Here is a 15,772-nt window from a genome sequence, read left to right on the forward strand (position 1 = left end):
CAACCGTGATTCCTTGCCGATGACCTACTCCTGGCCACACTTTGTTTTGCTTCATGTGGGTTCCGTGTCAATCTGGTACTTCAAACGTGCTGATAAATGGGCCTGGGGCGCAGGAATCTGCTCACTGTGTCTCTCACCCTCACTTTGTCATTCATTGGTGTCATAAAAGACCACAGGACACCAAGTGATGATCTTATAAACGTATTTATACATTTGCCCTGAAATGAAGCGTTGAACATTTCTCTGGCTGATCGGACGTCCGAGTGAGTTTCCCAGCCCTGGGAGAGGAAGATTTTAAGGTTTATTTTATGAAGCCGGTGAGAGGTAGGACAGTGACAACAGGAGTTGTGTGTAATGGATTTATCTCAGGGGTCTGGCCTTTCATGAGCCACATTACTTAGATGGAATCAGAGCCGTCTGTTGATTCTGGCACTAGCGCAGCATTCAGCATGACGCTGTCCCCAAACACATGGCCTGTGCTGTCTGATATATAGAACGCAAGCTTATGGTTGCCATAAACAGACAATAACGCCCTCTGCTGGTGAAAATCAATACAGTCGTCTCCTTTATGATCATAATGAATGGAATGGCTCTAATTTAAAAATCACCCATAATTGTATTATATAACGTTATAATAACCTTTTTTAATAACATTATCAAATATATCTACACTACATATCATTAGTTGATGTATAGTTAAAATATGATTCATAGAATTTCATGCATAGGCCCATAATTACAAATTGATCTGATTTTTTTTAAACAGTTATACCAAAACAATGAATTTGAAAGAATGATTTTTGAGCTGTGAATGAGACCTGTTACAGCCATCAGAAATGAGTGATGGAAGGAAAGTCCATTCTCTACAGTTGAAACACTTCTCTAAAGCCCCTTAACATCTGTTGTTGAACTTCTTGACCTTGCTTTTCCAACATGCTGTCAGGAAAATCCCAGATTTAGAGGCCTTCAAAAATGAGGGAACAGCCCTCACTTGAGGTGGCTAAGCTGTTGAAAGTTTATTCCATGGTGAGTAGTAAGACTGTGAGACAGGAACTCATAAATACAGCACAAGCTGGGGGGTCTCACTCTGCCTCACCTACACCCAACCAGCCAAAGGACCATCACCAAGAACTCATCAGTGGAGACAGTTCTGTTAATGCCTCTAGTGTCATCTTCTTTGCACGGAGCCTCTGAAAGACGTTTAGATTTATTGTGAGTTTATAAACACAAAATTCCGCATAGTGTCTTCAGAAATATTAGGCTAAACTGTTTGAAATTCCTGAAAAGTCATGTAGCATGAATAGTTTACCGAAGAAATTATCATTACTCACTCTCATGTTGTTCTAAACTCGTAAGACCTTCTGCACGTCAGTGGTTGTGGATGGCATTTTTTAGAGGAAGCAAAGCTTTTTTATGGCCTGTTAAACAAATAATATAATAAAGTTTTGATATACATCAGTCGAAACAAATATCAAGTGGCTACAAATTCCATAGTTTTTTTATATTCTTTTGCCAAATTTCCCCGAAAGTAACTTGGTTCTTTTAAACACGTAATGGAAGGATGGGACATTGCTTTATTTTATTTTATGTTTTTATTACTTTTAAGTAATTCATTTATTATTTATTTATTTTGTGATACTTATTTTTCTTATAGGCTATTAACAGGGGAGATTATGGTTGTCATTTACTTCCTTTATGTTAAAGCAGATACCGTCTCGGTTACGTATGTTACCTCTGTTCCCTGATGGAGGGAACAAGACGTTGTGTCGAAGCCGACAGATGGGGTTCGCCCTTGAGAACCAATCGTCTCGGACTATTTTGAAAAGGCCAATGAAAATTGGCGAATGAAATTTGCATGCCGGGCTCCGCCCCCGGAAATCCGGGTATAAAAGGGGAGCCGGCGTGCCCATTCATTCACCTTTTGTGCTGAGGAGCCTGAGGGCATTTCGTGACTGCTGCAGCGGACGGCTATTGTCGTGGCAAGAAGGACACAACGTCTTGTTCCCTCCATCAGGGAACAGAGGTTACATACGTAACCGAGACGTTCCCTTTCTGTCGGTCTCTCGACGTTGTGTCGAAGCCGACAGATGGGGTTCCTATTGAAAACGCCACGGCAATAGCCGCGTCACAATCTCCAGCGAAGCGACGTTGACCAGCCTAGGCGAGTCAGACGTAGCGCTCTCGCGAGATTGTAACCTTCCAGTAGGTAGACAGGGGGACCCAGAGCTTTCAGAAAAGATGGGTAGCCCCTGCCCTCTGTCAACTCAGACGGCCCCATTGGCGAGAGCCGTCCGGCCATAGGCCACTGGGTAAGCGCTATTCCCTCAAGGGGGAGGTGCGCTACGGAGACCACTTCCCACCCTCGGGGGGGAATACAGTGGAGAAACAGCATGGTCTTACCGGTAGGGAAGAACTCATGGGAGGTATGTGCGAGAATCCGCAGGGTGGATGCCCACCCGGGGAAGGTCATGGGTTCCGGGGGGAACGACTCATGACGGAATCTCAGATGGAACCACCCTGCTGGGGGGTTACCACGTCTGGAGCACTGAGGTCGGTTAGAGTCACACGTTGATAACTCAACTTGTACCCGCCAAAGGTGGCAGGCTGCTCCGCCCAGCCGCTGCCTTGAGTGCTTAGTGATGGATGGAATGCCTATTCTTCGCCCGAGGGGAAAGAAGGGAGGCAGGCGAGTGCGCACTGACCCACCTAAAGAGGGGGGCTGGCGCTCGTCGCAGGCGTTCGCCCTGCCGGTCGCCGGTCTTACCTGGTGTTATCCTGCAGGACTCGAGCTGACACCGGGTCCACGCGGAGGTTGTAGAACCTTGCGAATGTGTGGGGCGTAGCCCAACCCGCAGCTCTGCATATGTCTGCCAGAGAGGCGCCCCGAGCCAGTGCCCACGAGGAGGCAACACCCCTGGTGGAGTGTGCCCTCACTGCCAGCGGGCACGGGCAATCCTGAGATCGGTACGCCGTCGTGACGGCGTCCACGATCCAGTGCGCCAGTCTCTGTTTGGAGACAGCTTTCCCCTTCTGCTGACCTCCAAAACAAACAAAGAGCTGCTCAGAGCCTCTGAAACTCTGTGTGCGGTCCACGTAGAGGCGCAAGGCGCGTACTGGACACAACACGGACGGGGTTGGGTCTTCCTCCCCGATGGGGAGCGCCTGCAAGGTCACCACCTGGTCCCGGAAGGGAGTGGTGGGAACCTTGGGCACGTAGCCGGGCCGAGGTCTCAGGATCACGTGAGAATCACCGGGCCCGAAATTTAAGCACTCTGTGGACACGGAAAATGCTTGCAGATCCCCCACCCTCTTGATGGAGGCGAGCGCCGTCAGGAGAGCCATCTTCATTGTGAGACGAGAAAGATCGGTCTCTCCGAGGGGCTCGAAGGGAGGCCTCCGAAGGCCCGCCAGGACCACATTGAGGTCCCAAGAGGGTACGGAGCGCGGTTGAGGTGGGTTAAGCCTCCTCGCGCCCCTGAGGAACCTGATGATCAGGTCATGCTGCCCTAAAGGTTTTCCAGCAACTGGTTCGTGATGAGCGGCGATAGCGGCTACATACACTTTCAGTGTGGACGGAGAGAGCTTACTCTCCAACCTCTCCTGCAGGAAGGACAGCACGTGCCTGACCGAGCAAATCCGTGGGTCTTCTCTGCAAGAAGAACACCAAGACGAGAAGAGGCGCCACTTAAAGGCGTACAGCCGCATCGTGGCAGGTGCCCTAGCCTGAGTGATGGTCTACCCCCCGCGGTCTCCTCGTCCCATCCAGGAGCCAGACGTGGAGGTTCCAGAGGTCTGGTCTCGGGTGCCGCAACATGCCCTTCCCCTGCGAGAGAAGATCCTTCGTCAGGGGAATTGGCCAGGGGGGAGTTGTCGTCAGAAGCATTAGCTCCGAGAACCAAGTCCGGTTGGGCCAGTACGGCGCAACTAGTACCACTTGATGCTCCTCTTCCCTGACCTTGCACAGGACCTGTGCAATGAGGCTCACTGGGGGGAAGGCGTACTTCCACTTGTCCCGTGGCCAGCTGTGCGCTAGGGCATCCGTGCCGAGGGGGCCCTCGGTCAGGGAGTACCAAAGCGGGCAATCGGTGGTGTCCAGGGAGAAAAACAGGTCCACCTGTGCCCGCCCGAACTGCACCCAAATAAGCTGGACCGCACGGGGGTGAAGTCGCCACTCTCCACGGGGCGTCGACTGACGAGAGAGCGCATCGGCTGTCTGGTTCAGGTCGCCCAGTATGTGAGTGGCATGCAGAGACTTTGTCACCTGCTGACTCCACAGGAGGAGGCGTCGGGCAAGTTGCGTTAACTGTCGTGAGCGTATACCCCCTGGTGGTTGATATACGCTACGGCAGTCGTGCTGTCTGATCGGACCAGTACGTGCTGGCCCTGCACGAGGGACCGTAGTCCCCTCAGTGCCAACAGAACAGCTAACAACTCTAGGTGGTTGATGTGCCAACACAGCTGGGACTCCGTCCAGAGACCCGACACTGTGTGCCCCTTGCACACCGCACCCCAACCCCGTAAGGAGGCGTCGGTCGTTACCACGACGCGCCTCGGGACCTGCCCCATGGGGACGCCAGCCCGTAGAAAGGTCACTGATGACCACGGGGTTAGGATACGACGGCAGAGAGGTGAAATGACGATCAACCTCCTGCCTGCGTGCCACGCTCTCCAGGGAACTCGTCTCTGTAGCCAGTGCTGCAGCGGTCTCATGTGCATCAACCCGAGGGGAATTACCCCCGCCAAGGACGACATGTGGCCCAGGAGCCTCTGAAAAAGTTTCAGGGGGACCGCTGGTTGCTGCTTGAAGAGTTTCAGGCTGTTCAGCACTGACTGTGCGCGCTCTGCCGTGAGCCGCGCCGTCATGGAGACAGAGTCGAGTTCCATACCGAGAAAAAAGGAACTCTGCGCAGGGGAGAGTTGGCTCTTCTCTCGGTTGACCCGTAACCCCAAACGGTCTAAGTGCCGGAGCACCAGATCCCTGTGTGTACACAACAGTTCTCGCGAGTGCGCTAAGATAAGCCAGTCGTCGAGATAGTTGAGTACCCGCACACCTCTCTCCCTGAGGGGAGTGAGGGCGGCTTCCACGACCTTCGTAAAGGCACATGGCCACCGCGGTCGCAGAGCGGGAAGCAGACGAGGTGGTGGCTGGCTCTCGAAAGAGCGCAGCCACCCGTGACCGCAACGTCTGTATCGCCATCCGCCCGCAGTGCGGGCAGGATGACTCCACGAAGGCTGCCTCAGCGTGTTGGACCCCCAAACACCTGACGCAAGCATCGTGTCCGTCCCCCCTCCTCAATGAGGGAACCGCAACCACGAGAGCAGCGGGACATGCCACGCTGAGAAATTTGCTCTTTTAGGAAATATCTCTTTCAGAAAACACCTCTGGAACTGCTGAAACGCCGGGGGGGTGATCGCTGGAAGGGACAATCCGCTGCACCACGTCAAGAATTCAGCTGTAGTAGTCGTCATTCGATGCGAAGGCTCCGAAGAACAAAAGGTGATTGAATGGGCACGCCGGCTCCCCTTTTATACCCGGATTTCCGGGGGCGGAGCCCGGCATGCAAATTTCATTCGCCAATTTTCATTGGCCTTTTCAAAATAGTCAGAGACGATTGGTTCTCAAGGGCGAACCCCATCTGTCGGCTTCGACACAACGTCGAGAGACCGACAGAAAGGGAACGTCAGATTTTATTCAGCTCCAGATTAAAACGAAAAGGTATTTCAAACGATACCCGCCCAGTTCAATATAGTGTCGGGTTTGCTTGACTGAAAGGATTGCCCGCACTGCGCGTGGCTTTCAAGCAGCTTTGATCAAAGGCAGGTGTGTCTGTGTTCGCCAGAACTCATCTCAGTCAGTGTCTCGTTCGGCATACAGCTTTTGTTTGTATTAACCAGTGATGTTTGAACTTCACTCAATTCGACTGCCATTATGCATTTTTGTTTTGTTGTAATAGCTATCACTAGACACCATTTCTGTTTGTCCATTAACCTGTTCCACGTCAGGGCCCTTTTTGAGCATTCACATGAAAACGCACTGTTGGAACTAAAATGCCTGTAACTCATGAAATCTTTGGAATAAAGACCTACTGTTGGTCTCGTTTGAAAGAAGACAATTAGAAGACTAGTCCTAAAAAAATCACACCAAAAAAATTATTTTTGGAAAGGGATTTTGTTATGTTTATTGTAAGTCAAGTCAAGTCAGCTTTATTTATATAGCGCTTTTTACAATTTTCATTGTTACAAAGCAGCTGTACAAGAAAAAATGACTATAAGTAAAACATAAAAGGTTATGGAATTCAAAACACAGGTCAAATATCAGACACACAATAAATTCCTATATGCAGTGTTAATTAAATAAGACTACCAAATTCTAGCAGCCCCCCCGGCCAGGCAAAACAGTGCAAAAAAGTATGCAAACGGTGGCGAGGAACCCAAAACTCCATTGGAGGAGAAAAAAAACCTCAGAGGGAGACCAGGCCTAACCAGGGGATTCCAGTTCCCCTCTGGCAAAAACTGCTGCCTCTGCACAAGCTCAACAGTGCTTGCACAACAAGGCAAAATAAAAAAAAAATAGATTTAAAATTATCATTAATAATCTAATAGTGGCTGAAGTTTTGTAGGGACGTCATTTCCTTCGTCCAGCATTTGTCAGGTCTAGGAATGGATTGCGACCCTGCCAGCTCCGCTCTTGTAACCTTGGAACAATGAGACAAGACTGGCTGAGAGTAGAGTACTGTTCTGCACTCTTTGATGCAACAAATGCATCAGTTGTTATTGGAAGTGTCCCTGGTTCCGGTTGATCTAACTAGTGCAGCCTAGATCTTTGAAATACATATATTATGATAATGTAGTGTATGCAAGATTAAAAAGATGCGTCTTTAGTCTAGATTTAAACTGACAGAGTGTGTCCGCCTCCCGGATATTGCAGGGAAGACTGTTCCAAAGTTTAGGCGCTAGATAAGAAAAGGATCTGCCGCCTGCACTTGATTTTGAAATTCTAGGTATTACCAACTGACCTGACTCCTGAGAGCGTAGTGCACGTGATGGACTATAATACGTTAGAAGTTCTCTCAAGTAGTGAGGAGCTAAACCATGCAAGGCTTTATAGGTAATAAGCAAGATTTTAAAATTTATGCGATGCTTTATAGGTAACCAGTGCAAGGTTGACAGAACCGGGCTAATATGCTCATACTTTTTTGTACGTGTAAGAACTCGAGCTGCCGCATTTTGGACCAGTTGGAGTTTTTGTAATAGGCCTGCAGGGCAACCACCTAATAGTGCATTACAGTAATCTAGTCTTGATGTCATAAAGGCATGTATAAGCTTCTCCGCATCTGATGATGACAGCATATGACGTAATTTAGATATATTTTTAAGATGGAAAAACGCAATCTTACAGGTGTTGGCGACCTGGTTCTCAAATGACAGAGTACTATCGAAAAAATAAATAAATAAAAGGTTTAGGGTATAAAAAATTATAAAAAAGACAATTAAAAAAATTTGACCGAAGGTCAAAGTCCCAAGGGTCAACAAGTGTTGTATCAAGTTTGGTCATGATACATACAATTTTGAGGGGTCTGTAAAGTTTTTTAGCCGCCATACCACCTAAATCCTTTAGGGGGCCCATAGACTTCCATTGGTTTTAACACTTGAACTAATTTTTGACCACAAAGGACATTGAGATGCTTTTTTTTACTCTTCCACATACCAGACACAATTAAAAACTATAAAAGCACAGAAACAACATAAAAACAATAATTTTTTATGAATATTTTTGTATAATATGCTTTTGATGCACACTAATTTATGAATCAATTATCATTTATGTATCCATTTATCTTCCTAAATAGATTGTTCTTCTAAACACTGATCAAATGTGTAATCTAGTTTATTTTGCTTTTCCAACAATATAAAGTTTGTAATGATAAGATAAGAATTTACATGCACAGTATTGATGTAAATGTAGGTGTTCCACGGAATGTATTTATTTTTGATACACACTCTTGTCCTTTATGCATCAATTTAATTTCCTACATACTTTATTTTATAAAAAAATCATAAAGTATGTATTGTAGAGTCTCAGACCTTTCCGACGATATATAGTTTGTCATAATAAGATCAGAATTATCACAAAAATATGGAAGCAAACATGGGTGTTCCGTATACGGAACGGTGACAAGTGAAAGGACATTAACAAATCTAAGCACAGTCTTCGTAAAAAAGAAACAATTACTCTTCCTGAATAAATTATTTGAAAAAACACCAAAAAGAATTGTATTTTAGAGTCTTAGACCTTTCCAAAAACATATAGTTTGTCATGATTCGACTAGAAATTCCATGCACAATATTGAAGCAAACTCAGGTGTTCCATGTATGGAACAGTGACAGTTGTTAAACTACAATAAAAATGTTCACTTTTCTGATATCATGATGTTTTTCTGCATTGGACATTACATTTGTTTGAGGTTACATTACATAACATGGGTTTTGCTCTCTCTCTCTCTCTCTCTCTCTCTCTCTCTCTCTCTCTCTCTCTGTGCGTGCCTGTGTCTCTTTCTCTCTGTTTAGGCCCGTGTGTCATAGCTATATCATCTGAGCGTTTGTCCAGCTGCAGTATGTGTGATATGTTGTGCCGCCCACCTGCCCCTGGCTGTGCTGCTAAGCCCTTTCTGGAGTCCTGATGGACAACTCTGTGATAAGAGCAGTAACATGATCTCTGTGTTTTCTTTTGATGTGACCCACAACAAAGAGGTGGGTAGATTCTTTCCGCAGTGCTTTATAGGCCAGAGAAAAATGTAATGGGCCACATTGTCTGCAATGTCACAGCTTTTGTTGCAGCACAGAGTTGTTCAAATGTCTTTGTTTATTAATAACGGCATGCCTTTGTCATGCATACAACGTACTTTCCCACAAATCGTTTAACAGATTTTATGATAAACTGTGGTAGGATTGTGTATACTGAATATTATGCAATTGTTGATGCAGTTACAACTTACTCTCTTGTGTTTAACAGCTTTGAAATTGCTGGTGCTTCTAAATGTTTCCACAAAAATGTGGACAAATTGAATAAATGGCTGTGCTTCAAATGACTGTACATCCCCCAACAGCTGGGGGTGTACAGTCAGCAGTTGTTCAGAGATCTGGCTGTTGGCAGCAGTGTCGCGCAGCTGAAAGCAGGATTCTTTCATGAACCAGAATATTAGAGAGATAGGAACCAGAGGGTGTATAATTTCGCTAGCTCTCGCCTGGGGTTATTAAATATAAGCCTGAGGTGCTGAAGGGTGTTGCTGACAAGTGCTATCATCAGCAATCCCAATCATTGCAATTTTTCACTTCTTCCAAACACTTGCTCAGCTGATAATGAGTAGATGGTGCCCTCTTCTGTCCTAACATATTGTGATTAAATAAAACGTGCACTTAAATTACGTATCACCTGGATATACGTTTCAACAGAAAGTTGCATGTAGATGTATAAATTAGCATGATAATCTGATGATCTCACCCAACGTTGTTCTAAATTTTGCAGATTGCAGTTCCTTTAACTGACCACAAGGTGGAGAGAAAGTGCAGACAGTTATAGCAGAAGCTAGAAGTACTGTGGACTTTAGCTTACATAAAATTAAGAGTTATAAATAAAATGCATGTATTGGGGCAGCAGCCTTGATTTTAAACTGCTTTATGTAGTCATCTGGCTTCATTAAAGAAAGCTCTGAGAAAGAATGTGTGAGAGAATTCGGCTGTAAATCTAAGTATTCAGCATGCCCTTGGCCTCGGCTGTCTAGTGAGTGCTTCCTCCACAATAGTTGCTTCACAGCTGTTACCATGCAACGCCATTGATTTACGTCTCTAATGAGCTGCTTTAATATTTGCAAACTCGCCAATGGCCTCATCTGACTTTGAGGGGAAATGTATGCTGGGGAGGCTTCTGATTTCAAAACGTCAACGTAGATTCAGATTCAGACATCGTCCTAATGCTACAGATGTACTGGACTAACAGACAGAAAAGTACCATTTTCTTTTCATTCACTATACTATTCACAATCCTCTCCCTGTACAGTATATTCATTAGATGTGCTGCTCTGACTGGTGTACCGCAGGGGCTGTTAGTTCTCTCAGCATGACGTTTTCCTATGGCTCTCACTTATTCCTTCTGTCCTATTTTCTGGAGTATGTTTAGTTGTCATCACTTTTATAGCAGACCCCCAAAATGATTTCTTGGTTCCCCTATACGTGCATTATGAAACAGTAGTATCTTTAAATATTAAAGAGAATATCCTGCTGGGATAGGTACTTTGGAGTTTGTGAATGTTTATATGTCAAGCCAGATGTTATGATGAGACAAGCCTCTTTGTAATTCAGCAACGCCACAGATGGAAAACCAGCATGAGGTCAGTATCTAGCAGACAAAGACTAATTGACTAATTTTAGATTTTAATTGCATTAAGTATTGTTTCATTATATGGTCTGGATGGGCAGCACAGTACATTCTCCGTATTTGACCGATTATAGAGAATTGTTCGGGTTTGGAAAAATAATATAAACACTAGAGTTTAATATTATTTGTTTAGGTTACCGTGAAAACATTGTGGTTATAATTCACTATATATTGTGTTGCATACCAAAACAATGTTTTGAACTTTGGTGACTTCAGATTTCAAAGGAGCATATGTAATCTTAAAATAACAGTTCACGCAAAATAGAAAATTCTGTCTTCATTTATTCACATTTAAGTTGTGTTCTGATAACACAGAGAAAGATATTTGGAAGATGCTTGTAAGCAAACAGTTCTTGGCCACCTGACCAGCATAGTGGGAAAATTGTTTTTTTAATTTCTTTGTTCTGTCGAACACAAAAGAAGATATTTTGAAGAATGTGGGAAAGCAGTTCTGGGGCACTTTTGACTGCCATTGTCATTTTTCCAATTAGTCAATGGTGGCCAAGAACTGTTCGATTACAAGCATTCTTCCAAATACTGTTCTCTGTGTTCATCACAACAAAGACATTTATACCGATTTAAAACAACCAAAGGGTAGTAAATGATGACAGAATTTGTATTTCTGGATGAACTGTCGCTTTAACAGAAGTGTTTAGTGTTTCAACAGATTCCACAATAATAAAGAAAATGCAACTATTGATAGATGCACAACATTTCTCTGTAGACTATTCAGAAGTGCACCTATTGGGAGCCTGTTTGAATATTTACTCAAAACGCATTGTCACCTATATACCTTACTATGGACTAATGTTTATGTTGTGTGCAATCCAGATCTACGATGTACTGTAACAACTTAATCCTAGGAAGAATTTGGCTTTCCTTTCCTAATCTCATGGAAACTTTAAAGACTAGTCACCTGCAGATACTTCTATACTGTTCTTGATTGTTTATCTATCAGGTAGGTTAAATAAGCCTTTTCATATTTTAAAGGCTTAGCTTGATGTAGTGCATACGTATTTGTATAAAATATATTGCTTTTTTCGGGCTGATTAAATCAAAGATATTTGTACATTTATCTCGGTTAATCTTTTGTTAGTATTTTCTCATTTGGGTTGAATGAGTTATTTCAATGCATGTTGAGGAGAAAATGCTATTTTAACCTGCCTGAGAATAGCAAGGCTATACTTGGCTCGTGCCGTCTAAAAATGAAGTGATAATGTGAACCTATAGTCATTTGTTTCTATTTGTCCTGTAGCCTGTCAGTCTCATTCTGTAGCTCTGATGTTGGCTAATTAGACAGCCACATGGGATAATCCGCTTTAAAGGAGGCTGATGTCATATTAGTTTGGCTCACCACAGATCCCCCTAGTAGAGATACAAGCAAAGCATGGGTTGCAGAGGAGGAGGGAGTGTCTGCCTGCTCTGGAATTTTTCATGGACTGTCAGCCTGACAGTTTATTAAGATATTTTACAAATCAGATGAAACTACACTTGTGATACTATCGAACTCAATTTGGACGTCTCTGTGCGCGCAAAGCCATCGAGTAACAGTTTTTGTCGCCAGCGCGCTGCTGAGATATGGGGACTGTTCTCTCCATATCCCCTAGATCAAGCAAAGTGGCCATTCTGGACGATGAAGGCAAATCGGTGTGCGAAGCCAACGGGAAGAGTCTTAAAAAGCAGTCAGTGATCATTTCCACGTTGACATTTAAACGCTTCTTGACTGCACCAGCTAAGAAAACAAGTGCCAAGAAAGTGAATCCGAATGCGCCTCCGCTACCAGCGAACAACGGTGACAGTCAAGCGATTGCGCATCTGAACCACGATAATTTAAAGAAATCACAACAGTCATCCGCCCGGAAAACGAAAAATGGACATCTTGCCGTACCCATATCTACGGTTACCGCACAACGTCAGGATAATCTCGATCAGGTGATCCCAAAAGCAAAGCAGCTGGTGTCGGTTCAGAAACAGCCCAGCAGTCTGTCCCTCATCTCCCCGAGATGCGTGATCGTTCAGGCCTCCACCGGAGAGCTGCTCCGCTGTCTGGGTGAATTCATGTGCAAACGATGCTTCAAACTGAAGGAACTCAATCCAAACGAGGTCATTCTTTGGTTCCGAAACGTGGACAGGACTCTTTTGTTGCAGGGCTGGCAGGATCAGGGGTTCATCACACCAGCCAACCTTGTGTTTGTGTATCTGCTCTGTAGGGAAACGCTGACCGATGCTATTGACAATCAGCGTGAACTCCAAGGGACCTTTCTGACTTGCCTGTATCTGGCGTATTCCTATATAGGGAACGAGATATCTTACCCTCTTAAACCCTTCATGGTCGAGACGAATAAGGACGTTTTCTGGGAGCGCTCCTTGGATGTCATCGATAAACTGAGTGGCAAAATGCTACAGATTAACATAGATCCGCACTTTTTCACAGAGGTTTTTCAAGATTTGAAAAACGAAGGGGATTACAAGACTGATGCGGGTGAACTGGACCGCTAGTGAGATTGTGTTCTGCGCACTGTCATCAATGCCATTGAATTGAATGTAATGATGTAGTCACCATGCTGTACATGAGCCGGTTTACCAATATTTATTTCAGTTTTGATTATTGTTTTAGCAGTATTGTATTTTGCCTAGTTAATAGCCAACATTTATGGACAGCTTTTAAGAAGATTAACCATATTTGTTTAACCACGATCCCCAATTAATAGGGTTGGGAATCGAAAATCAATTCCAATTGTGAATCGGAATGTTAGGAATCTGATCGGAATCTAAAGGAATAGGAATCGGATAATTGAGATTACAATTTAAATTCCTCTTATACATGTCCGTGTGCCTATTTTCAGAAAAGAACACGCCTTGCATGATCTGTTGATATCTCAATAAAAGCTCTTATGAAAATGAACGATATTGTACTATAATACTATTTAACTATAGTATAGCATTAAAGCACAGGAACCACAAATCAACCATATATCATTATAGTTACTACAGTTTAACAATGATGTAGTTAAACTATGGTAAATAAAATAGTAATAAATCAGAAAAAACTGTTGCTCGTAAATATATATATATTTACGTATATATATACGTAGGCCTATATACAGCGTATTAGTAATTTAAATCATTCATCCACAGTCATGAATAGGGAATGTTAAAACAAAACATTTTATGGTAAAACTCATCTTGTCGTACTATATAGGTCATGGTTCACTACACCTGGGAAATTGTTTTTACAAAGATTTTTACCAGAAAATATTTTACTGTATTTTATAATAATGTACAGTGTATTCTTTTTAGTTTGACTTTATCCTTGTATATCTTCTTTAAGGTACGCCCAAGTGTAAAACAGTGGCAACTATGGCTGTTCCAATACATTTAAGGTCTCAGGAGGTTAACAAAATGTGTAATGATGTGAATGGAACTATCCAAGGTGCTGACCTATTTGTGCTGCTCTACTGATAAACGTCGGTCTCCACTCATTCTGAATGTAAAACGTTGTCTTAACACTGACATTTCTTACGTGCCAATCCACTAAGAAAACTGCTGTTTTGATTCATACTGGTTTGGAGAATATTAGCAGATCATGCTTGGAGTTCATTTTATTTTTGCATTATTTTAAATGCTTAAGCTTGAATGAAATAAATCCCAGTCTGACTGGTTTTAATGGACCCTAACACATGTATTGGATTTATTCATAATACTGATCACATGTTGTATGATGATACGATTATGTGACATATAAATTAAGCTTTGCACTTTGATTTTAGGAACACAGCCTTCATTTAGATAATCTTTACAGAAGAATCAATCATGTTTGCAGTGTAACTGCAATGGCGGATCTACAGGGATTTCCAAGCAGTCCCATTGATCTAAAGCAGGAATGAGGAAACCTAGAAATATTTGTGAATAAAACACTTAACATGAATAATCTCAGAGTTCATTGGCGGGTATTTGATGCAGTGTGTGAGAAGGGTTTCTCTGGGTCATCCCTCCAGTCTGTCAGTCTTCATTCTCAGCACTGCAGAACCTCATATGTTTTGTCTTCCAGCTACTTGTGGCCAAATGCACATTAGAAATACATCATAAATACATGCTGCGTCTTCTAGTGGTTTCTTTTGCAATCATTTTTTAATGTGCTTTATTTATATTTGGATGTTTCATTAAAGTAAAATGAACTACATTAGTATGTGTACGTTTGTATGGACCTGTCACAGTTGTTACAAGTTGTTAATGATGTTTTTATTATAAATTGGATTGGTTAGCACTGACAGAGATAAAACTCTGCTGTAAACAAGTTTTTACACAGTTTGTTTCAGCTGACAAGATTACCCCGAAAGATTTGTTCCTTTTTTTGTTGCATAATCTGGCATCAGGCTTTTTTTAGTGGTGCCTTGGATATATGTGAGTTACCTAATGCCTTCTAGTTACTGATCACCAAAACAGGTAATCTCAGGTAGGAGATCAAAGTGTTAGTACTTTGTTGTTGAACATTGAATGGATTCTGTGAATTCCATGAGCCTTGAATGATTTACAAAAGTGAATTGAAAGTTTATTTACAAGTGATATAATGTTGTATTTACCAGAGGTGTAAAGTACATGAGTGTTTTTTACTCAAGTATATCAAGTATCTTTGAGGCATTCTTTCTTTGGGAAATGTTTACTTCACATTTGTTATATTTTTACTCCACTGCATTTCATAAAATAAATTTTGACAGTTTTTTTACCTTTAATGCTTAAGTACATTAAAATGATTTTATCTTACTTTTAATCAAGTAAAGAAATTGGGTGAATACTTGAGTAAAGGTAGGAAGTAACTTTATAACTTTAACTGTCCTTATTAATGTAGTTGAGTAAAAAGTATTATACATTCTATGCCTTATAATGTATGGAAGTAAAACATTTCCAAAGTAAAAACACACTGATAAAGTAAAGAGAGAAGATACTCAAATACTTTACACCTCTGATACATTTTTATTTGACTATAGTGACGTGTTGTGCTTCTTGTTTTCTTTTCAAGTTATCGATTCTTTATCAAAACAATACAACCCAGTTTCTTCCAAGCACCTGACAAGAGCCATTCCTTGTATTTTGGCATAAATAATATAGTATTATATAAACAATATTGTTTATTGCTTATTATTATTTGTAAAGGAACAGTATTCAACATTATTTACATTTAAATGTATGCATTTCACAAACTGAACCACAGGAACATGAAACATATGGAAATTAAATGTAAAATGTTTGATATTCAGAGTACAATTATGAATTCACACACTTGTTTTAATTTGTTTCTGTGTGGGATAAGGACAGAGGATGTTGGCTATATACAGT

At 42.7% G+C, this 15,772-nt stretch overlaps 1 protein-coding gene across 1 annotated transcript; it reads left to right on the forward strand.

Annotated features, from left to right (window-relative positions):
• The first annotated feature begins 11,788 nt into the window (after positions 1–11,788).
• cdk5r2b (cyclin dependent kinase 5, regulatory subunit 2b (p39)) lies at positions 11,789–14,611 on the forward strand. Its single transcript, XM_079464840.1, has one exon. It carries the CDS (start codon positions 12,014–12,016, stop codon positions 12,932–12,934), a length of 921 nt encoding a protein of 306 aa, XP_079320966.1. The 5' UTR covers positions 11,789–12,013; the 3' UTR covers positions 12,935–14,611.
• Positions 14,612–15,772: the final 1,161 nt, after the last annotated feature.

The sequence above is a fragment of the Barbatula barbatula genome, assembly GCF_947034865.1.
Source record: "Barbatula barbatula genome assembly, chromosome: 9".
Taxonomy (NCBI): Eukaryota; Metazoa; Chordata; class Actinopteri; order Cypriniformes; family Nemacheilidae; genus Barbatula; species Barbatula barbatula.